This window comes from Phoca vitulina, unplaced genomic scaffold, assembly GCF_004348235.1.
Source record: "Phoca vitulina isolate PV1807 unplaced genomic scaffold, GSC_HSeal_1.0 scaffold36, whole genome shotgun sequence".
NCBI lineage: Eukaryota > Metazoa > Chordata > Mammalia > Carnivora > Phocidae > Phoca > Phoca vitulina.
This window is the reverse complement of record NW_022589739.1, coordinates 12,121,832-12,145,039: the sequence shown is the minus strand read 5'-3', so window position 1 is coordinate 12,145,039 and position 23,208 is coordinate 12,121,832. Positions and strand designations below refer to the sequence as shown.

Here is a 23,208-nt window from a genome sequence, read left to right as displayed (position 1 = left end):
ATTGGGCAACGAGTCTTTTGAAACCGAACGTGAGGGCGGTCTTTGGGAGAAGGGGAGAGGGGGAAGAGGAGGGACATAAGGAGTTACGGAGAGGAAAGGGGAGGGGCGGTGGGAGGGACATGGAGTCTCGCCCCTCTCTGCCGCGATTGGCTGGGGGAGAGTCGTGATGTCATACAGGGCCCCCTCGAAGTGGGCTTGTGAGTGGCTGCGTTGGGGTGCACTGGGCGGGGTGTGGGAGAAAGGTGGTGACGCTATACCCAGGCTCCGCCCCCTGCCTTGGAGCCGAGACAGTCGGGCTGGTGAAACTCGGGCCAATCAGAAGGGAGGCTCCAGGATGGCATGGTAACTATTCTACCCTTTCCTAGCCCCAGTCCGCGGGCTGTGATAGGAACGCTTCCCCGTAGTCCTGCCCGCACTTCCTGGCCAGACCACGTGCGGAGCTGGAGGGCCCTCCCGGGAGGTCTGTCTCTCTGAGTAGCTTGCCTGCCCCTGCTCTGAGGCCCCAAAACCTGGCCTCCTGGTTTCCCAACCCTTGCCGGCCCCATCACAACCTTTCCCTCTCTGAATCCCTAGAATAGGCGCTATAAGCATGCCCTAAGGAAATGGCTCAGCGTAGGCTATGTTACAAATGAGGATTCTTGGAACTTCTTAACGACCTGCACTTTAGGAACTCCTATTTATTCTTAAAGGCCTGGTTCAAATATTCCCACCTTCTCTGGGATGCATTCCCGGATCTCTCTCAGAGAGTTGGGCTAATGCTTGGGCAGGCTTCTGTTACAGCCTTGTCACTTTGTATCCTATTATTTACTTTTCTGTCTTCTGTGCCCAGGCTCTTAGAGGTCAGAGCTGCATCTTACTCATTTGGGTTTCTTCCCCCTACCCCACTTGATATTACAGGGCGGGAAGGTTAAGCATGTTCTAGGAAACAGACCTAGTGACTGAGGGTCCCACACAGAATAGCAGGGACTGTGCTCAGAAAGCAAAACCTATTCAGGCTACCTCTCCACCACCACCTTCTCCTGGAACATCAGTACAAAACTGAAATGGGCTCTGCCCAAAAGTAGATGAACTTAAATCCCTCTGAGTGTTGGACGGTAGCAAGGGATTAGAAATAATTGACTAATTTGTCAAAAAGTGGAATGGTTGTAAAGATGAAATAAGATAGGGGCGCCTGGGTGGCTCAGTCGTTGGGCGTCTGCCTTCAGCTCAGGTCATGATCCCGGGGTCCTGGGATCGAGCCCCGCATTGGGCTCCCTGCTTGGCCGGGGGCCTGCTTCTCCCTCTCCCACTCCCCCTGCTTGTGTTCCCTCTCTCGCTGTCTCTCTCTGTGTCAAATAAATAAATAAATAATCTAAAAAAAAAAAAAAGATGAAATAAGATAATGGATAGGAGAAATCTGGTACATTGTAGGTGCTCAGTAGATGCTCAAAGGAAAAAAAAAAATAAATATATGGATGGTCAAATAGTAAAGCTAGTTTAAACATCTTACTCCAGCCACTTTCCCCCCACTTCTGCATCCAAACATCCCTTCCTTTCCTCCACTTGCCTGTGTTTTACATTAAAAGTCATTAGCTCTCCCTGGATAGTTTACTGTAGCTTCCTCACTGCCCTACTGAAACTTGATTTCTCACCCTCCAGTCCTGAAACCCAACTATGATTAAACCTCTCCGCTACTTATTTATTCTAGTGTACCTAAGGCCAGGCAAACAGTATAGGTCCACATTAAATGTTTGACCATGAATGAGTGAATTATTGTCTTAAGTAGAATAATAGTACAAGTGTGAGACTTTTGAGTCAGTGAACCCTGGGTTTAAATCTGAGCCCAACCATTTATTAGCTGTGTGAACTTGGGCAAATTTCTTAACACCTGAATTCAGTTTCCTTGTCTGTAAAATGAGGGTAACAACTGTAATTTTAGGGTTGTTGAGAGAATTAAATGAGATAAAGCATTTAGTATGGTACCCAGTATACAGTGAGCCCTCAATAAATGATAAATTTTCCTATTCTTTAAAAATGTCAAGGAATTCCTGGGGCACCTGGGTGGCTCAGTCAGTTAAACATCCAACTCTTGATTTCAGCTCAGGTCATGATCTCAGGGTCGTTAGATCGAGTCCTGAGTCGGGCTCCACACTGAGCATACAACCTGCTTAACATTCTCTCTCTCTCTCTGCCCCTCCTCCGCCCCCCTCACGTATGCGTGTACACTGTCTCAAAAATAAAAATTAAATAAATAAATAAATAAAATATCAAGGAGTTCCCATTCTTAATATTCTGACATTGATTCTGACATAGAAATGGGGCTCAGAAGTATGTTATGAATGAGTAAGTAAAAACATTTAGTCCAAAGTACTAGCGGGTATATAGGAGCTGGGATCCTTAAATAGTGCATACTTGTGGGAAGACTGGAGGGAGAGACATTGGATGAGGGGTACCACAGGGAGAAATTTCCTATAACTCTGATGATTTCTACATAGGAGGACCTCTCGTTAGGTTCTATGGTAGGCATGCGGCCCACAAGCTCGTCATTCCCAGGTACTTCTGCCCTAGGAAGGACTTTGTGGACCACATACTCTTACTCTGCCTAATTCACATAACACCCCTTTGTGTTTTGTTTTTTTTTTTAACATTTTATTTATTTGACAAAGAGAGAGAGCACAAGAGGGGGAGCGGCAGGCAGAGGGAAAGGGAGAAGCAGGCTCCCCAAGGAGCAGGGAGCCCGATGTGGGGCTCGATCCCAGGACCCTGGGATCATGACCTGAGCCAAAGGCTGTTGCTTAACCAACTGAGCCACCCAGGCACCCCTGAACCCCTTTGATTATCATCATCTTCCTTCTTCCCCTCTAAAGAAAAGGAGTGTGGTGCATGCTCACAAAAGCTTGCTGAGCCAAGCCCTCTCCTGGGCATCAGGAGCCCAGAGAGGTCCACAGCTCAACACTCTGCTCTGGCCAAGAGAGACAAAGCAAAGGAAAGTGTCCTAGGAACCCCCAGTCTCTCACAAACATACTCTGAGAACTCACCTTATGCAGCTTTGAAGCATTGGTGCTCAGGGAGGAGACAGGACCCTTATGGACCACAGAATTAAGGAAGGGCAAGAGACTTCCTTTCGGAATGATGGTCTAGATTTTTTATGTGGTACATTGGAAAGAGTGGCAGAATTGGAGTCAAACAGCTAAGTTCGAGTACCAGTCTCACTACTTTTTAGACCTTGCACAAATTATTGAACTGTTCTGTGACCCAGCTTTCTTGTCTATAAAATGGGCACAAAAATTCCCATGTTGTAAGGTTGTTGTAAAGGTCAAATAACGGCATTTGCAAAGGATTGTGCACATGTTTGACACATAGTAAGCACCCAGTAAATGTTGATTTCCTTCCTCTTTTCCTACCACTTGATAAGGAAGGATGATGTTTATAAATAGCATATAATTGGGTAGGTCCACTTATAAGAGATTTTTTTCAATAAATACAGTACAGTACTGTAAATGTATTTTCTCTCCTTTATGATTTTCTTAGTAATGTATTCTTTTCTCCAGCTTATTTTATTGTAAGACTACAGTATGTAATACATATGACATACAAAATATGTGTTAAGGCTTCTGGTCAACAGTAGGCTCTTAGTAGTTAAGGTTTTGGGGAGTCAAAAGTTATACTTGGATTTTGGACTGTTGGGGGTTAGCACTCCTAACACCTGTATTGTTCAAGGGTCAACTATATTCACAAAGTTGGGCAACTATCACTACTATCTAATTCCAGAAGATTTTCATAAGCCCAAAAAAGAAACCCCAGACCATTAGCAGTCATTCCGCATCTCTCCCTTCCCCCAGCCCCTGGCAACCACTATTCTACTTTCTGTCTCAATGAATTTGCCTATCTGGACATTTCCTATAAATGGAATCATACAACACGTGGCCTTTGTGTCTGACTTCTTTCACTTAACATAATGTTTTCAAGGTTCATCCATGTTGTAGCACTTATCAGAACTTCATTCCATTTTATGGTAGAATAACATTCCATTTTATGGATAAGCCATATTTCATTTATACATCCAAAAGTTGAATGACATTTGAATTTCTACCTTGTGGCTACTATGAATCATGCTATTATGGACACTTGTGTACGAGTTTTTGTGTGGACGTATGTTTTCAATTCTCTCGTGTTTATACCTAGGAGTGGATTTTTGGGGTCCTATAGTAACTCTATGTTTAACTTTTTGAGGAACTGCTAGACTGTTTCCCAAAGTGGCTGCACTATTTTACATTCCTGCTAATAGTAGATGAGGGTTCCAATTTCTCCATGTCCTTGCCAACACTTGCTATTTTCCTTTCATTATAATTATTAAGCTATTGTAGGGGCTATGAAGTGACATCTCATTGTGGTTTTCATAAACATTTCCCTAATGACTAACGATGTTGACCATCTTTCCAATTGCTTATTTTCCATTTAAATCTCTGCTTTCTTAACATTCTTTGGATTATTTCATTTTTTCTCCTGTACCACTTTAGAAATTAAATCCTCTTCTTATATTATTTTAGTCATCTCTCTAGAAGTTACCACATGCATTCCTAAGCGTGATGCTAATTAATACCTTTATAGGCAGAGTACAGTTTGCTGAGATGGAGAAAAAGAAGCATCCCAGGCCAGATGAAAAGAAAGAACAAAGATGTAGGACCAGGGAAGAGCTCAGTATATCCAGAACAAACTGGGACTTCATCCTAGAAAGTTGATCCAAAGAAAGCTGAACAATGAAGAACAGAATAAACAGTGAAGATTTATTACAATTTGAGGCAGAATGGGCCTAGGGCAAGATGGGTGAGCCTGGGGTGGGTAGTTTAAAGCCATCCAAGAAAGATGTCTCTGCAGTGAGAAAGATCTCTAGAAAGAACAAAGAACAATTCCACCTCAACCTTGGAAGACTTTCCTGTGGCTGCCCAGGAGGCAGGGGCAGATTTTGGCCTGAAACTGGATGTCTTTAGCACTGTGTCACTCCCTCTTTACTTACCCCCAGCCATGCTAGTCAGCCTCTACCCCCTACAACAGCAGTCTTTCCTCAAAGACTTTTCTTACGGTTTGTAAATGTCTTCTTGATATATCTAAATCCTGCCCATTCTTCAAAACCCGGTTCAAGTAAATCAACCCAATAAATATTTTCTGGGCTCCTACTGTGTCTGTCCCTGGCCTAAGCTGAGAGATTCAGAAATAAATGAAACGGGTGAGGGTTCCATCCTTAAATGAGCTCCCAGGAAGGTGGGGGAAACAGACACGTAACAAATGATTTCACTACATTGTGGTCAGTGCTAATAAAGGTGTGATGGACTTCTAAAGCTTCCTGTGGAGTGGGGAGGTGGGCAAATCATGGCGCCTAGGGAGAGAGGAGGAAGTTAAGCAAAGCTCATGGAAGAAGTGAGTGTAGCTAGAATGTAAGATATTTGTTTGCTAGAGTAGAGGATGACCAGATTATGAAGGACAGTTGAATACCACACTAAGGAATTTGCTCTTCATCCTAAAAGCCGTAGGGAGTTACTAAAGTTTGCAGCAAGGGAGGCACATGATCAGATCTGTGTTTCAAGAGCCAATGTGGCTGTAAGTGAAGGATGATGAAGAGCTAGAAGGGCAAGGAGGCCAGTGAAGGAGATCCACAGGGAGCTTTCCTTGACAACTGCATCCCACATTCACTTCTCTTCCACTTCCCACCTCTACACTGTCCCCATGCTACTGGGGGCTGGAAAATCCCTGTAAATAAATGGTTGGTCAGCTTTGGGGTATCTGGTATGTGTGTGTGGACAGGGGGAGTGGAGCAGTGATGTGGCCAGAGCTGGAAAGTGGTGGTGCTGTTTCAGGCACAGGCCTCTTTGGGGTATGTCCAGGCCCCAGGCAAACCAACCAGGAGGACAGGAGACATTGGAAGGCTTCAACAGCAGCAGCAGCTACTCGGACGATGGGCAAATTCCCATTTGGCAAACACTGAGTGCCCGCTGAATGAAGGCGAGACTGGAGGCTTAGATGCTTGTTCAACTTCTTTATCGGTACGATAGATTCCATCAAATTTACCTCACCGGATTATTAAGAGGATCAAATTAGAAAGTATACAGAAAGTTCCTGGCACCTAGTAAGAACTCATTCTTCTCTTCTACTTTTCCTCACATAAATCAAGGTAGGTGATAGGCTTTTGAACTGGCAGTGGAAGAAATGGATTCAGGGAGTGTCCATGACAGCTGTGGTCACACGGTTCAGAAAAGGCTCAGTCAGGAGAGTTCAGGCTGTAGCTTCCACATTGGGTCCTAAGAGCCATGAGTATCTTCCGTGAGTATCTTCCACATGCCTGGCACACTGCTCTTTTACTTCATTTAATTCTCACAGCAACCCTGTGCTGTGGATATTCCTAAAACCATTTTACAGATGAAGAAACCGAGATTCAGGACTGTGTGGTGAATTGCTCCAGTCATCAAAGAATTAAAGGCAAGATTAATGCACCTCGAGTTTCAGGCCTTGGGGGTAGTCTAGAGGCAGAGAGAGGGGACCCAGCCTCAGGGAATGGTATTTAGAGCCAAAGGAACAGACCAGGTGTCAAGACAGGGAATAAAGGCCAGGAGCAGGCATCTGTGGGTTGGAGCTAGACAAAAACGGATGACACGAAACCCTAAGATAGGAAACCTATATCTAGTTAATGAAACTAAAAAGAGGTGGTTCTTTCAGTAAAGTTTTACTAATTGTTCATTTGTCCTGGGGCCTTAAAGGACAGGGTGAAGGAGAGTTCAAGTTCAACAAAAGAAGTTTTTAGAATAAGGCATCGCCCCTCCAGGGATGCCTGGGTGGCTGGTTCAGGCGGTTAAGCGTCTGCCTTTGGCTCAGGTCATGATCCCAGGGTCCTGGGATTGAGTCCCTCATCGGGCTCCTTGTTCAGCGGGGAGCCTGCTTCTCCCTCTGTGTGCCGCTCCCCCTGCTTGTGCTCCCCGCCCCACAAATAAATAAGTAAAATCTAAAAAAAAAAAAAAAAAAAGACATCGCCCCTCCAGACTTGGAGCCCCCAGGAGTGAGATATCTCTGGGTCCCCACCATTGCCCAGCTAGGGCCAGCCACAGAGAGGGCCTAGGCTGAGTGAATGAAGAAGAGTGAATGCATGAAAAAGAGCTCTGGTAAGTTCATCAAATCTGAGCCTCTGTATCCCCACGGTGGTGATTATAGCTACCTTGTGGGGTTAACATTATAAGTTGACTCCTTTTTTTAAGATTTTATTCATTTATTTGAGAGAGAGAGACAGGGAGAGGCAGACTCCCCGCTGAGCAGAGAGCCTGATGCAGGCCGGATCCCAGGACCTCAAGACCACGACCTGAGCCGAAGGCCGATGCCCAACCGACTGAGCCACCCAGGGGCACCTATACAGTTGACTCTTGAACAACACAGGGGTGAGGAGTGCTGAACCCCGGCACAATCAAAAATCCATGTATAACTTTTGACTCCTCCAGAACTTAACTATAAATAGCCTACTGTTGACCGAAGCCTTACCGATAACAAACCGTCGATTAACACATATTTTGTATGTTATATGTTTCATATACTGTATTCTTACAATAAAGTAAGCTAGAGAAAAGAACATGTTATTAAGAAAATCATAAGGAGGGGCGCCTGGGTGGCTCAGTTGTTAGGCGTCTGCCTTCGGCTCAGGTCATGGTCTCAGGGTCCTGGGATCGAGCCCCGCATCGGGCTCCCCGCTCAGCGGAAAGCCTGCTTCTCCCTCTCCCACTCCCCCTGCTTGTGTTCCCTCTCTCGCTGTGTCTCTCTCTGTCAAATAAATAAATAAAATCTTTAAAAAAAAAAAAAAGAAAATCATAAGGAAGGGCACGTTCTGCATGGAGCACTGGGTGTTATACGCAAACAATGCATCATGGAACACTACATCAAAAACTAATGATGTAATGTATGGTGATTTATATAACATAATAATAATTTTAAAAAAGAGAAAAAAAAAAAATCAGGGCACCTGGGTGGCTCAGATGGTTAAGCGTCTGCCTTCGGCTCAGGTCATGATCCCAGTGTCCTGGGATCGAGCCCCACATCGGGCTCCTGGCTCAGCGAGGAGCCTGCTTCTCCCTCTCCCTCTGCCTCTCTCCCTGCTCATGCTTTCTCTCTCTCTCTCTGTATCTCTGTGTCTCAAATGAATAAATAAAAAAAAAAAAATCTTTAAAAAAAAAGAAAAAAAATCATAAGGAAGAAAGGGTGCCTAGCTGGCTCAGTCAGTAGAGCATGTGACTTTTGATCTTGGGGCCTTGAGTTTGAGCCCCACGTTGCGTGTGGAGCCTACTTTAAAAAAATAAATATTTTTTTTAGAGAAAGTCATAAGGAAGAGAAAATACATTTACAATACTGTACTGTATCAAAAAAAAAAAAAAATCCACATATAAGGTGGACCTGTGATGTTCAAACTCCTGTTGTTCCAGGGTCAACTGTATAGGGATTAAGAGAATGGCCTCAGGTGCCAGACCCCCATCCTGGTGCTGACATTTAGAACTGTGTGAATAGGTAACATACCTTTTCTGTTTTCCATTGGTAAAGTGGGGATATTAATAGTATCTCCCTCATGGGTTTTTTTTTTTTTTTTTAAGATTTTATTTATTTATTTGACAGAGAGAGACACAGTGAGAGAGGGAACACAAGCAGGGGGAGTGGGAGCAGGCTTCCCAGGGAGCAGGGAGCCCATGCGGGGCTCGATGTAGGGCTCCATCGCAGGACCCTGGAATCATGACCTGAGCCGAAGGCAGACGCTTAACGAATGAACTACCCAGGCGCCCCTACCTCATGGGGTTTTTATGAGGATTAAATGGGATAATGCATAAAAAGTAAAAAAAGTCCCTGGAAGACAGAGGGTGCTCAAAATGTGCTAATTATTACCGTGGAGATTTAAATAGGAAAATGTGATGGTGATCATGTCTAGCTCAGAAGTCCTTCACCCCCTGCAGGTGCTCTGACAACCCCAAGAGCCCTCGTCGGGTTCCTGGGGATCAATCCTCTCTTGGCGGGGAGAGACCCCGGGGGAGTGGGAAGGGGGGGGTGGAGGAGATCCTTGCTCTGTTATATCGGACAGGACAGGGCGCCCTCTCCTGATCAAAGGTGGGAACAGCTCTGGCCCAGAGCTTTTGGGGTGGGCCTCACTGATCTCTCTACCCGTAAGGTGCTCTTCCCTTTGCTCGAATCGGCTCTGGGGAGCAAAGTTAGGGGGGACGGGCGCTGAGGCTGGGGCAAAACTGTTGTAATGTTTCAGAAGGGCGAGGCTGGATAATTCGGCTAGAATGGGGGCGTGGGCAGGAGGGACTGAGGTTAGGATATGAGAGAATTCGGGGCCCTGTTGAATTAATTTTATGTTCTTCCAACAGGTGATGGAACACAGCTGAGAGGTAAGGTGACAAGGTGGCTTATCCAACGTGTCAAACCCAGGGGTCCAGGGGTCTTCCGGCTGCCCCCACGCAGCGGGAATTAGTGGGGCAAACTAAGAGAGCTGGAGAGACATGGCACCAGGGGACGCCGGAGCAAGGGGGAGAGCCAAGGGTCTAAGTCCGCAGAGGTGGGGAGGGGCCAACGGAGGATCTGGGCGCAGTTTCCTCCCCAAGCGCGCTGGCCCCGCCCCCGCCGTTCCCGCTCCGGCCCCCCCCCCCCCCCCCCCCCCCCCCCCCCCCCCCCCCCCCGCACCCCCCCCCCCCCCCCCCGCGCCGCTTGCCCCGGGCTGGGCCTGGGCTCCCCTCGGGTTCCCCCAGGGCCCGGTCTGCGCTCGCGCGGCCTCCTCGCCGCCACATCCTGGGTGAGTATGGGGATGGGTGTGCCGGACTGCCGGGCAACCCCACTTGGGGGAGCTCCGCAACGCGGTCCGGCCTCCTCAAGGCCCAGCCCCACGTTCTGGCGGTGCTGGTGCCTGCCCAGGATCTTCTGCTGTGCCGACTTCTGAACTAACCCTTCCCCCACCCCCTGCTCCCCCACATGGTGGCTGGGTGTGCATTGGTTGAGCTCTCCCTTCCCTTCACAGGGACTGCTGGTTGGGATTTCTCTTTAGGTGCCGGGGATGGAGGTGTGTGGGAGCCCTGGAACCCCATAAAGTAATTTCAAATCTCACCTCTGCCAATTATTAGCCTGTGACCTTGGGCAAGTCTTTTAAACCTCCCTCAGCCTCAATTTCCTCTACTGTAAAACGGAAATACACAGGCTATAGGGCCTACCTCATAGAATTATAGTCAGGGTTACAAGAAACAATGTATATCAAGTGTATCAAGTGCTATTCAGGGTGCCTCAGACTCAGAAGGTGCTGGAGGCTGAGAAGATCTCTGGGACCTTTGGAGATCAGGTAGGGGTACTCCTAAGAAAGTGGTAGCCAGCTAAGTAGTCCCTATGAAGAAGTTAAGAGCTGACTGGGACTGAACAGCTGCCCTTCAGGTAGTGAGCTCCCTGTCCTGAGGCCCAGAGAAGTAAAATGGCCATGTTGGAATGGCCTTATTAGTAATCTAAACCACATGATCTTCATGTTGCACAGCTGTGGGAAAAGGCCCAGAGTGGTTAGATGACTTGTCCAAGGTCACACAGCTAAAAGAGAAGCCAGGCATACCTCCAAGCTGTGGAACAGACCATTCCTCCAGCCTCTTTACCCACCCCCTGGCTTGGGCAGTGCCTATTCATTCCTGGAGGATCTGGTCTTCAGTTTGGGCATCCCAGTGGTTCCTGAGGGATCTAGAGCCGCTGGCTTCAGGGAGGGGGCTGGTGATGCTATAAGCACAGAATCAGGGTTTGGACTAGGTGGGGAAGTTGCTCCCCTTCTGGGGCCTCTGGGGATTACAGTCCATTTGGGGATGATCCAAGAAACGTGTTTGATTTGGCTGTCACTAGGGCCACTTCCAACTCCCCTGGGAGATCCCTGGCCCCTGAAGAGAGAAAGGAGCTTGGGCCACTGGAGCAGGCAGCCTAATCGGGCCTGGCAGAGAGGCGGGTGGGGGAAGATGGAGGAGAACACAGAGGCTTGTTCACCTGGTTCTGGAATGCCAGGAGGTGCTTCCTGAGGGTGGGACCAGGAAGAGTTGGGGCTTGATCTGGCAAGACCTTTGAGTCCAGAAGGGCAGGTTCTTTATGAATCTGGAACCAGCCCTAGTTTGGCCACAAGAAGCCTAAGTTCCAAGGATGGCTGTCCATCAGGCTCATCATCAGACTTTGAGGAAGGACCTTTCTCTCTCTTCATCTTGGTTTCTCTGTCTTTGCAGTGGGGACAGGGCTCCCTGACTCATCTATATAGGATTTGATTTACCTTTCTTTCTCTTACGGACAGGCACCCCTTCTCTCTCCCCTCCTAATCTGACCTAACCTGACCTTTCTGCCTAGACCTCTGGCCCAGAGAGGAAGGAGTCAAAGAAGGCTGTGGTTGTAGTTTGTGACCCTGTGGGCCCCACATCTCCCCACTGCTGGCTCTTCCTTCAAGTTGTTGTGTGACCTGGAGCAGGTTCCTGCTCCTCTCTTGGCCTCAATTTCACCTTCTGTGCACTGAGGGAGCCTGGGATTGTTGGTGTGTACTTGGTTATTATAGTTGCTGACCTTCCTATCCTCATCTGAGGGGGGAGTCACAATCCTCAGGAGCCTTTACTTCATCCCTGGAGGGGGATGGACAGGCCCCATGGGTACTGGGAAGACTCCAGAAGCTGACAAGGCAGCTCTTTCCAGCAAACAGCAAGCCCAGGCTAGCACTAGGCCTGATTCTGCAAAGCCTTTCACCCTCAGAGCACGTGAGGCAGCAGGCGGGGTCGAGCAGGGGCTCCGGGCTCTATTGGCTTCCATGGAGTCCTTGCTGCTGTGCGCTAGGGTGCAGGCACACAGAGCCTGGGAAGGGACTGAAGGTACAGAAAGCCCTGGGCCAGTGGGTGAAGCAGGGAGAGCTGATGGAGGCCCTGAAGCCTGGAGGCTCAAAGGCCGGTGGGAGGAGATGGGCCATTCTGTCCACGGGGAAGTTGTAGGGTTGGTTCCTGAAACAAGAGAGACCAGTTAAACCAGCTGTTGTTGTAAAGCCAGCTATAAGGGAGAAGAAGTTCTCCCAATCTGTTCAAGCTTCGTTTTAGCACAGATTGGGTTTGTTGTCTTTACTCTGAAATTGAGGATGAATATTCTCTTGGGATTCTCAGTCTTCTTCAGGATGGGAGCTGTCCAAACTTAGGGGCTAGATGGCTTTCTTAGACCCTTCACCCCATAGCACAGCTAAGCTGAGGACTGAGCACAAGGGCTAGCTTTGCCACTGAGGCCCGGCCTTGCTGCCTTGGGTCTTGACAGCACATTACTTCATCCCCAGGTCTGACAAGATGTACCAGGTCCCACTGCCGCTGGACCGGGATGGGACCCTGGTCCGGCTCCGCTTCACCCTGGTGGCCCTGGTCACGGTCTGCTGTCCACTTGTCGCCTTCCTCTTCTGCATCCTCTGGTCCCTGCTCTTCCACTTCAAGGAGACTACGGCCACACACTGTGGGGTAGGGCTTGCACAGGGGTGGTCGGGGAACAATATCTCATCTTCAGGCTCATTTGGATCTTTTTGGATCCTGATTCTATTGTTACAGGATTAGTGAGCCCTCCAGTGAGGTCCATCAAACAAATTGGGCTGCTGGGGGTTAAGGTGCCTGCAAATTGAGGTCTCAGGAATTAGCCTTCTGCCACTTTCCATGGAGGTCACGAGGGCCTGCAGTCACTGAAGTTGGGCAGCCCCAGGACCCAGAACCCAATCCTTACTTCATAGCGGGCAGATTCAGGAGCCCCAGGGTTTTGAGGGATGGAGAGAGAACTGGCCTGAGCTAGAAGGTGCTGGAGCCTCTTAGTGCGGCACTGTGGGCTGTGCCTGTCTCTGTGGGAATGGGATTATGTGTGCGTGTGTGTAAGGACACGACTGTATGTGTGTGGGAGAGACTGTGTCTGTGCGGTCTGGATGGGGGCCTGATGATGTGTGTGTATGTGTTCCATATGTGTGTATGGGCTACGTTCCCATAGGCAGCCATGCACCCTCTAGACTGGGTATGGCGTGCTGGGCAAGGAGGAAAAACGTGAGTTTTCTCTGTAGTATATCAGAGTAAAGAGGGTGAGGCCTGTGCTGACCTCTGTTACCCTCCAGGCTCATCCACTGACTCTATATTACCTGAGACGCAGAGACTGAGCCTCAGCTTCCCCATGTCTAAAATGGGGTTGATAATTCCCATCCTCATTCTCAGGGCCAGTGTAGAGCTCCAGATAGAGGAAGAATAGGAAGGTGGTTTGGGAAATGTGAAGGATGAGGAGCAGAAGGAAGAGGAGGAAAAGGAGTTTGTCAGGTTGGAAGGCAGGGCAGGAGAGGAAGAGCTTAGGGGCTGGAGGTGGAAAAGAGGCAGGGCCTGGACATGGACTCTTGGAGTAGCATCAGAGAGAGCTCTGAAGGCCCCCACTCAGCTCAGCTTCCTGCCTCCCTATAAAGAGCATCTGCTCCAGAAATAGGGCTATGACTAGGACTGGGGTCTGGCTGGCAGTATGGAGTGGGGCCTACTTCCTTTGTTCATATGACTTGAAGTTTTCCCTCTCCTTGATTTGTCAACGGATAGGTGTTGGCCTTGAGCTCTGGGCAGCCAGTGTGATGAGACCCAGGGCTGGGAGCTATCAGAAAGGACAGAACTGGAAGAAAAGGGGGGTGAGCAGGTGATCTGGGGGGGATCAGAAAGGGCCCAACCAATGGCCTTTTCTGAGCTAGTTTTCACCTTAGATAATGCTTCAAATGTTTCTCTCACCCTGGTCAACTCCTTTGTATCCTGCAAAACCCTTCTCAAGTGTCTCCTCCTTTGAAAAGCCTTCCCTAGCCTCCTTGGGGGCCACCTTAATCTCTCCCTCCTCCGGGAGTTCCCTGTTTTATCTTTCCTACAGTTCTATCACATCGTGTTTGTGTCCTGTTCCCCACCAGACCTGGAGCTCCTTCAAGGTGGGCACTACATCTGAATCAGAAAGAATTTGTTGAAAAATAAATAGGAACCCCCCCCCCCCCCAGCCCAATGCCCTGGGAAAAAGAAGGCCTGATACCATGTAGTCCATACAGAAAATTTTAATACTTGTACAGCATATGGAGTTAAATGGAGTAGGCTGTTTGCTCTGCCCCTCATGGCTGGCTTCTGAGGGCTAATGGGATCAATAACTCAGCACACCTGACGTACTTATACTCCATTCTTGGCATACTAGTTAGGGAACTAAGGCATAGGCATGGCACAGGTACCTGGCCACTCTAGGGCAGGACTGAGCTTAGTGACCCAGGGGGTGATTTTGTCCCTGCTCCCTGGGATGACCATGCTGGAGCCTCCTAGGGACAGTCCAGGTGGGATGTCTGCTCTGAATTTCTCACCTAGAGCATTCCAGGAATGGCTAACCCTAGGAATAAAAGAAGTAACCTTAGCCTACTGCATCTATAAATAGATGACTTTGCCTTTGCTTGCACATCCCCAGTGATGGGGAGCTTCCCCTCTAGGCAGCCTATTCCAAGGAGGCCTAGTAACTAACAATTAGCAAGCTCTTCCTTGTAGTGAGCATACATTCTCTTTCTGGTGAATCTCTGCTTTTGCACTGGCTCTGCTTTGGGAGCCTGAGAGCTACTTTCTCCTCCTGGCATCAAGCCAGTCCTACAGAGATGGAACGGCAGTAATTAAGGGGGGGGGGGGGTGTCCCTGAGTTTACCCTTATTGGGTAGCATAGCTCCAGTTCTTTCGGGCAACCCTCACAGGACAGGCGCCCCTAGACTTGTTCCAGTTGGTCACTGTTCTCTCCATAGAAGGCCCTGATGTGGGCAGAGGACTTCAAGCAGCCTGGGCAGTAGAGGCAAAAGCAGTCCCGTTGCAGTCCCATTACTGGCTGTTAGGCCCCTGTTCGGGCATCTCGAGCTGATGTTAGCTGTTTGTGCACAGCAGGCTGGATGCTGATAACCGCATATCCAGGCCCGTCTAGGTCTCTTTTGGATCCTGAATCTATTGTCTTAAGATTAGCCAGCTCTCCAGTGAGGCCCAACAGACCTACTCTGGCTCCAACAAAAAGGGGTGAAATCCTATTCTGCTTTCTCCCTTCCCCTTCCCAGAAACCCGCCTGTATCCCAGGACACAGCCCTCAGAAAGGTCCCTACACCCATCCCTGGCAAGGAAGCTACCCTAGGCTGACCTTAGCCACTATCACTCTTATCTTTGCAGAGTGTTCCAGGGTTTATGATATGGCCTTGTTGGTCCTGGGAGGGCTGTGTGCTTGGGCAGGCGTGGAGATCTGGGCTCTGTGGGCGGGAGGGCAGGCCCTGGCGAGCTAGGGGTGGGACCCTCCAGTCTTAGAAGAGTCTCAGTCTCGCTAGAGCCCTCAACCCAAGCCCCGGATCCATCTGTCAGCACCCAGTGTGAGTGTTGCCCAGTGCGAGCCCCCTCCCCCATTTCCCTGATGCTGAGCTGGACTAGTGGACTGGGGTTCTCTTAACGGAGGGAGGTATGTGTCCCAAGGGAGGTTTGGTTCCTAGGTCTTTTAATACAAAGCCATTTTTGTCTGTCCCCCAAAAGGGAACCCAGCTTGCAAGTCATGGTGGTTGGGGCAGTGGGAGGTGGGAGGAGGGAGTTCTCTGCCTAGAGGGAGAAGAGAGTGGAAGAAAGTCAGTTCCCTTGGTCTGGGTCTGGCCCAGCAGACAGGCTCAAGGTGAGTGGAGGAGATTCCTGTGACCCTCAGATTCCTATAACCTTTGGATTGGGTGACATGGTCTTTTCAGAGAGGAAGGAGATGGAGGTCTGGGCCTCTGCAGGGACCCTGGTATCTTGAGATGACAATACTGCTGGCCTGAGGCTTGGATCATTCTGAGCCTGGGGGTGGGCTGGTTGGCAGCCTGTGGCCCCAGTGAAATGTTCTGGGTACCCCCACTGTTCCTAGTTGAACTTGGGTGAAGAGCAGGAATGTGGTCAGACGGGGTCAGTGGGAGGGCTGAGTCTGAGCCAAGGGTCCTTTATTTGGGTTTTTGGCCTGAAGAAAACCTTGACTTGGGAGCTTTAGGCTATCAGGTGGCTGAGATCTTAGTTCGAATGTTTGATCCTGGCATAGTTCTCCCCTTCTGTGGAACAGAAATAGCAACCTTTCTACCTCTGACCCTTCCGAGTGGGTATGAGAGTCTTGAGAATGAGGTGGCCCATCAGAACTCCCCGTGTCCAGGCCACTGAGAGCCTCTATTCTCCAGACTCGTCAAGAGGTGGACCTATAGGACCATTGTGCGAAAGGGATTCCTAAGCGCTGACCCTGCCTGACTTGGCTGCCCCTGCCCCATCTCTCTCTGCACCTCCTGATCTTTTGCACCGCTTTCCTTTTCCCCTTACGTTCTTTCTACCTTTCTACTCTGGCTCTTCCCTCTACCCAGAGGAGCCAGCTCTGGAAAAGGCCTCACTTCCCGAGGCCCACGTGTCCCACCAGGCCCCAAGTCGTGTCCCTCGCCCTGCTTGGGCATCACTCCCTACAGGATGTTCTCTGCGGCCTCACAGCCCTTGGACCCGGACGGGACTGTGTTCCGGCTCCGCTTCACGGCCATGATCTGGTGGGTCATCACTTTCCCCATGTTCGGCTTCTTCTTCTGCATCATCTGGTCCCTGGTGTTCCACTTTGAGTACACGGTGGCCACTGACTGTGGGGTGAGTGCCACGCTCCCCCGCACCTGGGTCAGGGCCAGGTCAGGGCCAGGTGGGGAGATGGCCTTAAGAGTGGAATCAGAGAGTAGGAGAGAAGGCGGAGGGTCAGAGAGAGGGGAAAGGGATGAAGGGATGGTGGGGGGCAAGTCAGAGTTGGGGGAATTTGTGGGGAGAGACTCAGTGAGAGCAGAAGATTACAGAGAGTGCCAGGGAGCAGAGGGGAAAGGGGGGGGGGAGTAGGCAAGAGAGGCCATGAGAGGGAGGAGGAGGCTAAAGAAAGACCAGACTGGGAAGGAAGCCAGGACTGGGGAGTTAGATGCAGCCAGGAGCCAGAAGTCATAGGTGGCTTTAGTCCAGACTGGGGGCCTGGCCTGAGAGGACCCCTCTCCCCAGCCCTGCCCTGGAATCTTCTAGTTTGGTTTCTCCCTCTGGCAGCCTCGGGCCCCACAACTTGTCCACTCAGGGCTCTGCTAGCTAGAAACCTGCCTCCAAGAGCAGTCCACCAGGCCTTTCTGAGGGCCCAGGGGTAGAGGTTCTGGGTCAGGGGCATGGAACCGAACATGCACTTGCCCTTAGCCTCTCATCCTACAAGAGACAGTCCTAGACACAGATGGTCAGGCCGAGTGAGATGGGAGGCACTGTGATAAAGGGGAGCACAGGGGTCACGGGGCCCAGAGCAAGCACTTAATCTAGCCTGGATGTTGGGGAAGACTTCCTTCCTGAAGCAGGGGGCATTGCAGCTATGCGGGTAAAGAAGGATTTTGTGAATGCCAGGCTGACAACTTTTGATTTTATCCAGAGGGCAGTGGTGAGCTTTGGAATGATTTGAGGCAGGAAAGGGACATGATCAGATTTATGCTTTAGAAGACCATTCTGGCTCCTGGGTAGAGAACAGTTGTAAGGGCAGGGGGCAAGAATAGGGAGATCAGTGAAGAGGCTAGTGTAGTAGTTCACGCTACTGGGGAGACCAGAGCTAAAATAGGGACTATGAGGATAGAGAGGTAGGGATGGAGTCCAAAGAAGGGTAGCAGGTTGAATTGATAGGGATGAGAGTTTGTGTCCATTTGGCAAAGGATGAGGGCAGTAGACAGAAAAGTCATCCGTAACTTTGGGGGACTTTATCAAAGGAATGAATCTCTAATGGTGAAATCCGAGGTGCTATGGTAGGAAATTTTTTGGACCCTCACCCTTTATACCATGTGAATTTCTGATCTACTGCCCTGCCACAGATCCACTGAGCCACGTCTTCCATGCCAGTGGAGGGTTTCTGTTCTTGGGGAAAAGGGGTTATGTTCCCACCTCAGTACCCTTAGCTCTGAGCTCATGGGGAGACTTGGGGTGAACTGGGTACCTGGTCTCTGATAAGCTCCTGATGTTGCTGGCATAGTTGGTGAGTGGGGAACTTGTGTGCTTGGGATGGGGGGACATATGTGAATATCTATACCTGATTATGCATGTGTGTGTGTGTGTGTGTGCGCGCGCGCGCATGCATTGGGGGGGAGAGATAAGAGAAAATGCCTGCTCTAAGCATCCTACCTCCACCCCTAATCTGCAAGGAGCTTACGAGGATGGCACGAGTAGCCACAGTGCCCTGAATCTCCCTCCCTCCTGAGGCGTCACCCCAGCTCTTTGCCATCTCTACACTTTACCTGTTTCCCAGCATCAGTTAGGGCTCTGGGCTCTCCCAGCCAAGCTTTAAAAGCTCATGCTGGAAAAAACAAACAAACAAACAAACAAACAAACAAACAAACAAACAAACTCATGCTGGTTCTGCTCCCCTTAAAGTAGCTGGGGTTGGGGCAGGAGTTTTCAGAATGAATATTCTAGGAAGTGGAGGCAACACTCTTACTAACCTTACTTAGGGGACCTAACTCAGAGTGGCAGAACAGTTAGGAGGCTTGGAGGTGTCAGAAGTCTCTGGCGAAGATATGATTCTCACCTCTCCCTCATATGCAGTCTTCCCATGTTCAAGAACCACATAGCTCACCAGCTGGTTGTAGGCTTTTCATGGAAGTTGGTCTTGGGAAAGCCATCACCGTAGCCATTGTGTGCCGAATGCTGCAGACGCTCTGCATACGTTGTATTTAATATTCGTAATCATCCTGCGAGGTAGCTGGTAGTATCCCTATTTTGCCAATGAGGAAATTGAAGCTCTGAGAGGTGAAGTGACCGGCTCAAGGCCGCTCAGCTAATAAAGGCAGAGATGGGATGCAGACCCGGGTTTGTGTGGCTCCAAAGCCTCCATGCTGCCTCTTTACTGACAACTCAGGGTGAGTATCTAAGCCTCGTCTCAAGCTATGGTATCTCAAGCCATCGCCTTGAGAGCAGCACCCTCTCTCCAAGAGCGCTGCACATCGCTTCCTCTGATAGTGCTGAGGGGAAATCTATCTCCTTTTCTGTGAAGGCTTCGAAGCCCCTTGCTGGTGATCCCCCAGGCCGACCCCTGCTCTGTGAGCTGCCTCCATCACTGCCTCCCTTCCCAGCCTTGATGGAGCCCCAGTCAGCATCCCCATGAAGCGTAAGGAAGGGATCTTCCAGAACTGCGTCTCTGAAGACTGGCCCTGCTCTAGTCACTGGGCTCTGGCACTGCTCTGGCTCTTGTTGAAAGTCTAAAAAATGTCCACAGAAAGTGTGTGCAACAGACCGTAGCTTCCAGTCCTGGAATCCTTTAGGAATGCAGATTCCCATATTCCAGACTGGCTACATTCTCACACAACTCACCCGGTGAGTTACATGCACATTAAAGGTAGAGGCCCTGCTCTAGGCCCTGGAGTCAGAGAGGTCGTCCTCCTAGCCCTGGCTCTCCTGTCAGCATCTACACTGTTGTTCATTCATCCCTCATCCTCTCACCCTCTCATGCAAACAACACACCAATCCTCATGGCTGTGTGTGTGACCTCCTCCTCCTTCCTCAACTTTAAAGAATAGTGCTCCAATTCCTCGAGGAAGGAGGAATTCCAGGCTTTGAGAAAGATGAATGGGAGAGATGAACAAGAATAGGGTCATTTTCTTAGGCTATCCCAGGTTAAGAGCACCCACTTTCTTACGCATGATCAGGGTGGGGGTACCCTTCTGACCCAGCCCCCACCCAGGATCTCACAGTACCCTCTAGCACCTTGGCATATCTACCCAGAAGAATAAGGGAAGCTGGGAGGAGTCAGAAGAACATCTTGGTTGCCCAGTGAATCCAGCACTGTCCCAAGGAAGGTCAGGTGGTCAGTCCTCAAGACTGTTATCTAGGGTCCTGGGCTCATGGAACCTCCCACAAGGCCTTATCGAAGGCGCCACTCTGTTCTATGGGCTCAGAGAGCATCTGAATCTGTCTCCAGCTTCCGCAGCCATGTATAGGTTCCATCAAGTCCCTGCACACACCCCAGGCTGCCTGGGGAATGAGAACAAGCACCCTGGGGCCTGGGCCTGGCAGGGGACATCTCCCAGGAGAGTTCTGGGGGTGAGTGAAGGAGGACTTCCTGGAAGGGAAGGGGCTGGAGTGGAGCCTTCTGAGAGCCAGGGTGATTCTGATAGAGGGAGAGAAGGCTCTCCAGGTGGGTGGGGCCAGTGGAGGCCTGCCACCAGACGGGTCCCAACTCTCTAGGTGCCCAATTACCTGCCTTCGGTGAGCTCGGCCATCGGTGGGGAGGTGCCCCAGCGCTATGTGTGGCGCTTCTGCATCGGCCTGCACTCGGCGCCTCGCTTCCTGGTGGCCTTCGCCTACTGGAACCACTACCTCAGCTGCGCATCCCCGTGTCCCGGCTACCGCCCGCTTTGCCGCCTCAACTTTGGCCTCAACATTGTGGAGAACCTCGCGCTGCTAGTGCTCACCTACGTCTCCTCTTCTGAGGACTTCAGTGGGTGCCCGGATGAGGGAAGGAGGAGCAGGGAAGGGTTGGGGAGGGTCGCCCCCGCACCCTCCCTCACTCGGACCTTCAGACAGAGGGGTTCAGATGCTCCCTGCGGTGCGTGCTCCCAACCCTCCTCTCTCCCTCCAGCCATCCACGAAAATGCTTTCATTGTGTTCATCGCCTCATCCCTCAGTCACATGCTCCTCACCTGCATTCTCTGGCGGCTGACCAAGAAGCACACAGTAAGTCAGGAGGTACGGTCTACCCCTAGTGGGGCTCCAGGCGGCCCAGAGGAAAATCAAGGACACGTGTCCTCAGGATTCGGGTAATGGTGAGGTGGGAACCGGAGTTCTAATGGGAATCCGGGCCGGGGCTGGGACTTGGGGACAAGTGGAGGGTGATCGATGGGTCAGATTCTAGGACTGTGTTCGGATAGTATGGGAGATTGGAAAATAGAAGAGATGGAGGCGCCGAGTGGGGGTAGAACGAGGGACAGCACCCAGGCTGCTGTGGGTTAGAAACAGTGTCAGGGGTCTGTGGTCTGTATTACCTCCAGTGCCCCTCCCGCAACACAAACACACACACACACACACACGCCTTTCTTCTCCCCACAGTATGTGGAGGCGTCAGGTTGGTGGGTGACTCCAGGTAACTTTCAGATTCCATCCGGCTGAAGTGGGAGGGGCAGGGACACCACTGCTCCTTGGCCTCATTATCCTCCCAAATGCAGGGATGTGAACATGCCCATCATTCCTGCTGCCCTTGCCTGTGCCCCCTTCCATAACCAAGGGAGGTAAGAGACACAGCCCTTAGGAACTGGGGCCAAGAGGGGAGGCTGTCCACACACATCCAGCAGGCTACAGAGTGATCAGATAGCCCATCCCCTAGGACCGCAAGTCCTACAACTGGAAACAGCGGCTTTTCATCATCAACTTCATCTCCTTCTTCACGGCTCTGGCTGTCTACTTCCGGCACAACATGTATTGTGAGGCTGGAGGTGAGGCCAGGCTGGGATCCATAGGTGGTCACGGTGGCTATGGGACAGATGTCATGTTTTCTGTAGTGTGCGCTATGGCAGTGGTCTTGGGGGCTTGCTGCCACTGTGTCCCCTGTGTAGAGATGTGGTGGTGGTGATTCAGCAAGAGGCCCCGGGGGTGGGGTGGGGAAGAAGGCTCACCATGCTCTGTTCTTGTGTCCTCACGACAGTGTACACCATTTTTGCCATTCTGGAGTACACTGTTGTCCTAACCAACATGGCGTTCCACATGACGGCCTGGTGGGACTTCGGGAACAAGGAGCTGCTCATTACCTCCCAGCCTGAGGAAAAGCGATTCTAAACCCTTTCTCTTCTGCTAGGAAGGAGGCAGTCCACTGCCCAGAAACTAGAAACAAGACACTGCACTCTGGCCTTCCCCACACCGTGTCCTCTGTGGGCCCTGCTGAAGCGGGGGGAGGGCGGAAGAAAGGAGGAAGGGCACAGGACAGGGCTTCAGGCAGCCCAGCGGGCTTCTCCTTTCCCTCACCCCACCTGAAGGCCCAGGAACCTTCAAGCAGCATCACCCTTATCTGAGAGGCCCCAGGAGGCTGAGCTGGAAGTAGAGCTCCACCATCTGGTGCTAAAAAAAGTCCTGAGGTTCATAACCACCACCCGTTCTTGACCTTTACATAGCCGCCTCTTGCTGAGGTCAGGGACCACTGAGCAGTGGCTGCTACCTGAAAACCACAGCCATTTCTCTCCACCGGGTCGTTCCCTTGACTAATGTGTCTAATCATCTCCTGCGCACACCCAGGCCTAGGGCCACCATCCCCTGCTAAGTTTGCTCAGGTGTCCTAGCCCTGACTTCACCTCCAATTTAGTGTGTACGCTTCCCTATCTAAGCCTCGGTGTGTCCGGGTGGGTGATGGGGGGTGGGAGGGCTGTAGGATTTGCACGGGCTCTGCCAGTGGTTCTGACACCACGTTATGGAGGTGGTGTTCTGTACCTGAAGGCTGATGTGCTCCAGGAAAAGCACTGGTACGGCACCTATTTTCCTTCCCTTCTGAAATCTCTGGCTTACAGACTCTTCTTCCGTAGCAAAGGTGTGGGGTGGAGTCAGGGGCAGATTCCTGCCCCAAAATGGGCTCTCTGGTGTCCCCCTATCTCCCTACTGCCCCATGCCCTGACCTTTTTGGGTTGTACATTTTATTTCAAATAATAAAAAAAACTTTTTTGTTGTTTTTTTTTCCCCAACAGCCTGGGCTAGGCTTGCTTGTCTTTGTTTCATGGAACTGAAATGAGGGACAGGCTCCAGGATGGAGGGAATAAGTCCATGGCAGGGTATGGTTCCAAGTGGCTTCCCACCTCAGGCCTGGAGTCTCCTAAGGCTGGTCTAAGACCCAATTTTGGTGAGTAGGAGTGACTGAGCTATCCCTGTAATGACTCTAGGCTTGGAGGCTGGGTAACTGGAGGTCTTGGGTTGAGGCACAGGCTTTTCCAGCCCCAGCTCTATCTGGTAAAGACCTGTCCCCTTGGGGGTGTAAGGGAACAGCTCTCAAATGCGTGACTGTGAGCACCTGCCTATAGGCTTGTGGCTCTCAGCTTCTCCCTTTCTGAGCCTTAGATGCATTTTTTCCTTAGGCTTTGCATCCCAGTCCACTACAGAATCAGTGGCTGGGCCCCAGTGCAAGACTGGCCCCTCCAAGGGAGCCCAGAGCTTTGTTAGGGAAATTGGGGGGTAGGGGGACCAC

General features: G+C 50.7%; 1 protein-coding gene across 7 annotated transcripts; it reads left to right on the top strand.

Moving 5' to 3' along the window:
* Nucleotides 1-281: 281 nt before the first annotated feature.
* On the top strand, nucleotides 282-23,106 carry PGAP2 (post-GPI attachment to proteins 2). Of its 7 annotated transcripts, none has more exons than XM_032427313.1 (7): nucleotides 282-342; nucleotides 9,366-9,386; nucleotides 12,302-12,476; nucleotides 20,235-20,487; nucleotides 20,629-20,723; nucleotides 21,370-21,478; nucleotides 21,688-23,106. In XM_032427313.1, the coding sequence occupies exons 3-7, from the start codon at nucleotides 12,312-12,314 to the stop codon at nucleotides 21,816-21,818; spliced, it is 753 nt and encodes a 250-aa protein (XP_032283204.1). In that variant the 5' UTR covers nucleotides 282-342; nucleotides 9,366-9,386; nucleotides 12,302-12,311; the 3' UTR covers nucleotides 21,819-23,106. The 7 variants fall into 7 exon arrangements, with proteins under 7 accessions (XP_032283204.1, XP_032283200.1, XP_032283206.1 ...); XM_032427309.1 differs by having other exon boundaries at nucleotides 20,629-20,735; XM_032427315.1 differs by lacking the exon at nucleotides 282-342 and adding an exon at nucleotides 9,113-9,163.
* Nucleotides 23,107-23,208: the final 102 nt, after the last annotated feature.

What these genes read in the sequence shown, in the direction of transcription:
- PGAP2 (XM_032427316.1), top strand. Translation starts at nt 12,312, where the DNA reads ATGTACCAGGTCCCACTGCCGCTGGACCGGGATGGGACCCTGGTCCGG. An exon ending in CTACGGCCACACACTGTGGG is followed by an intron (nt 12,477 to 16,436) that starts GTAGGGCTTGCA and finishes CCAGGCCCCAAG; the next exon opens with TCGTGTCCCTCGCCCTGCTT. An exon ending in CTCCTCTTCTGAGGACTTCA is followed by an intron (nt 20,488 to 20,628) that starts GTGGGTGCCCGG and finishes CTCTCCCTCCAG; the next exon opens with CCATCCACGAAAATGCTTTC.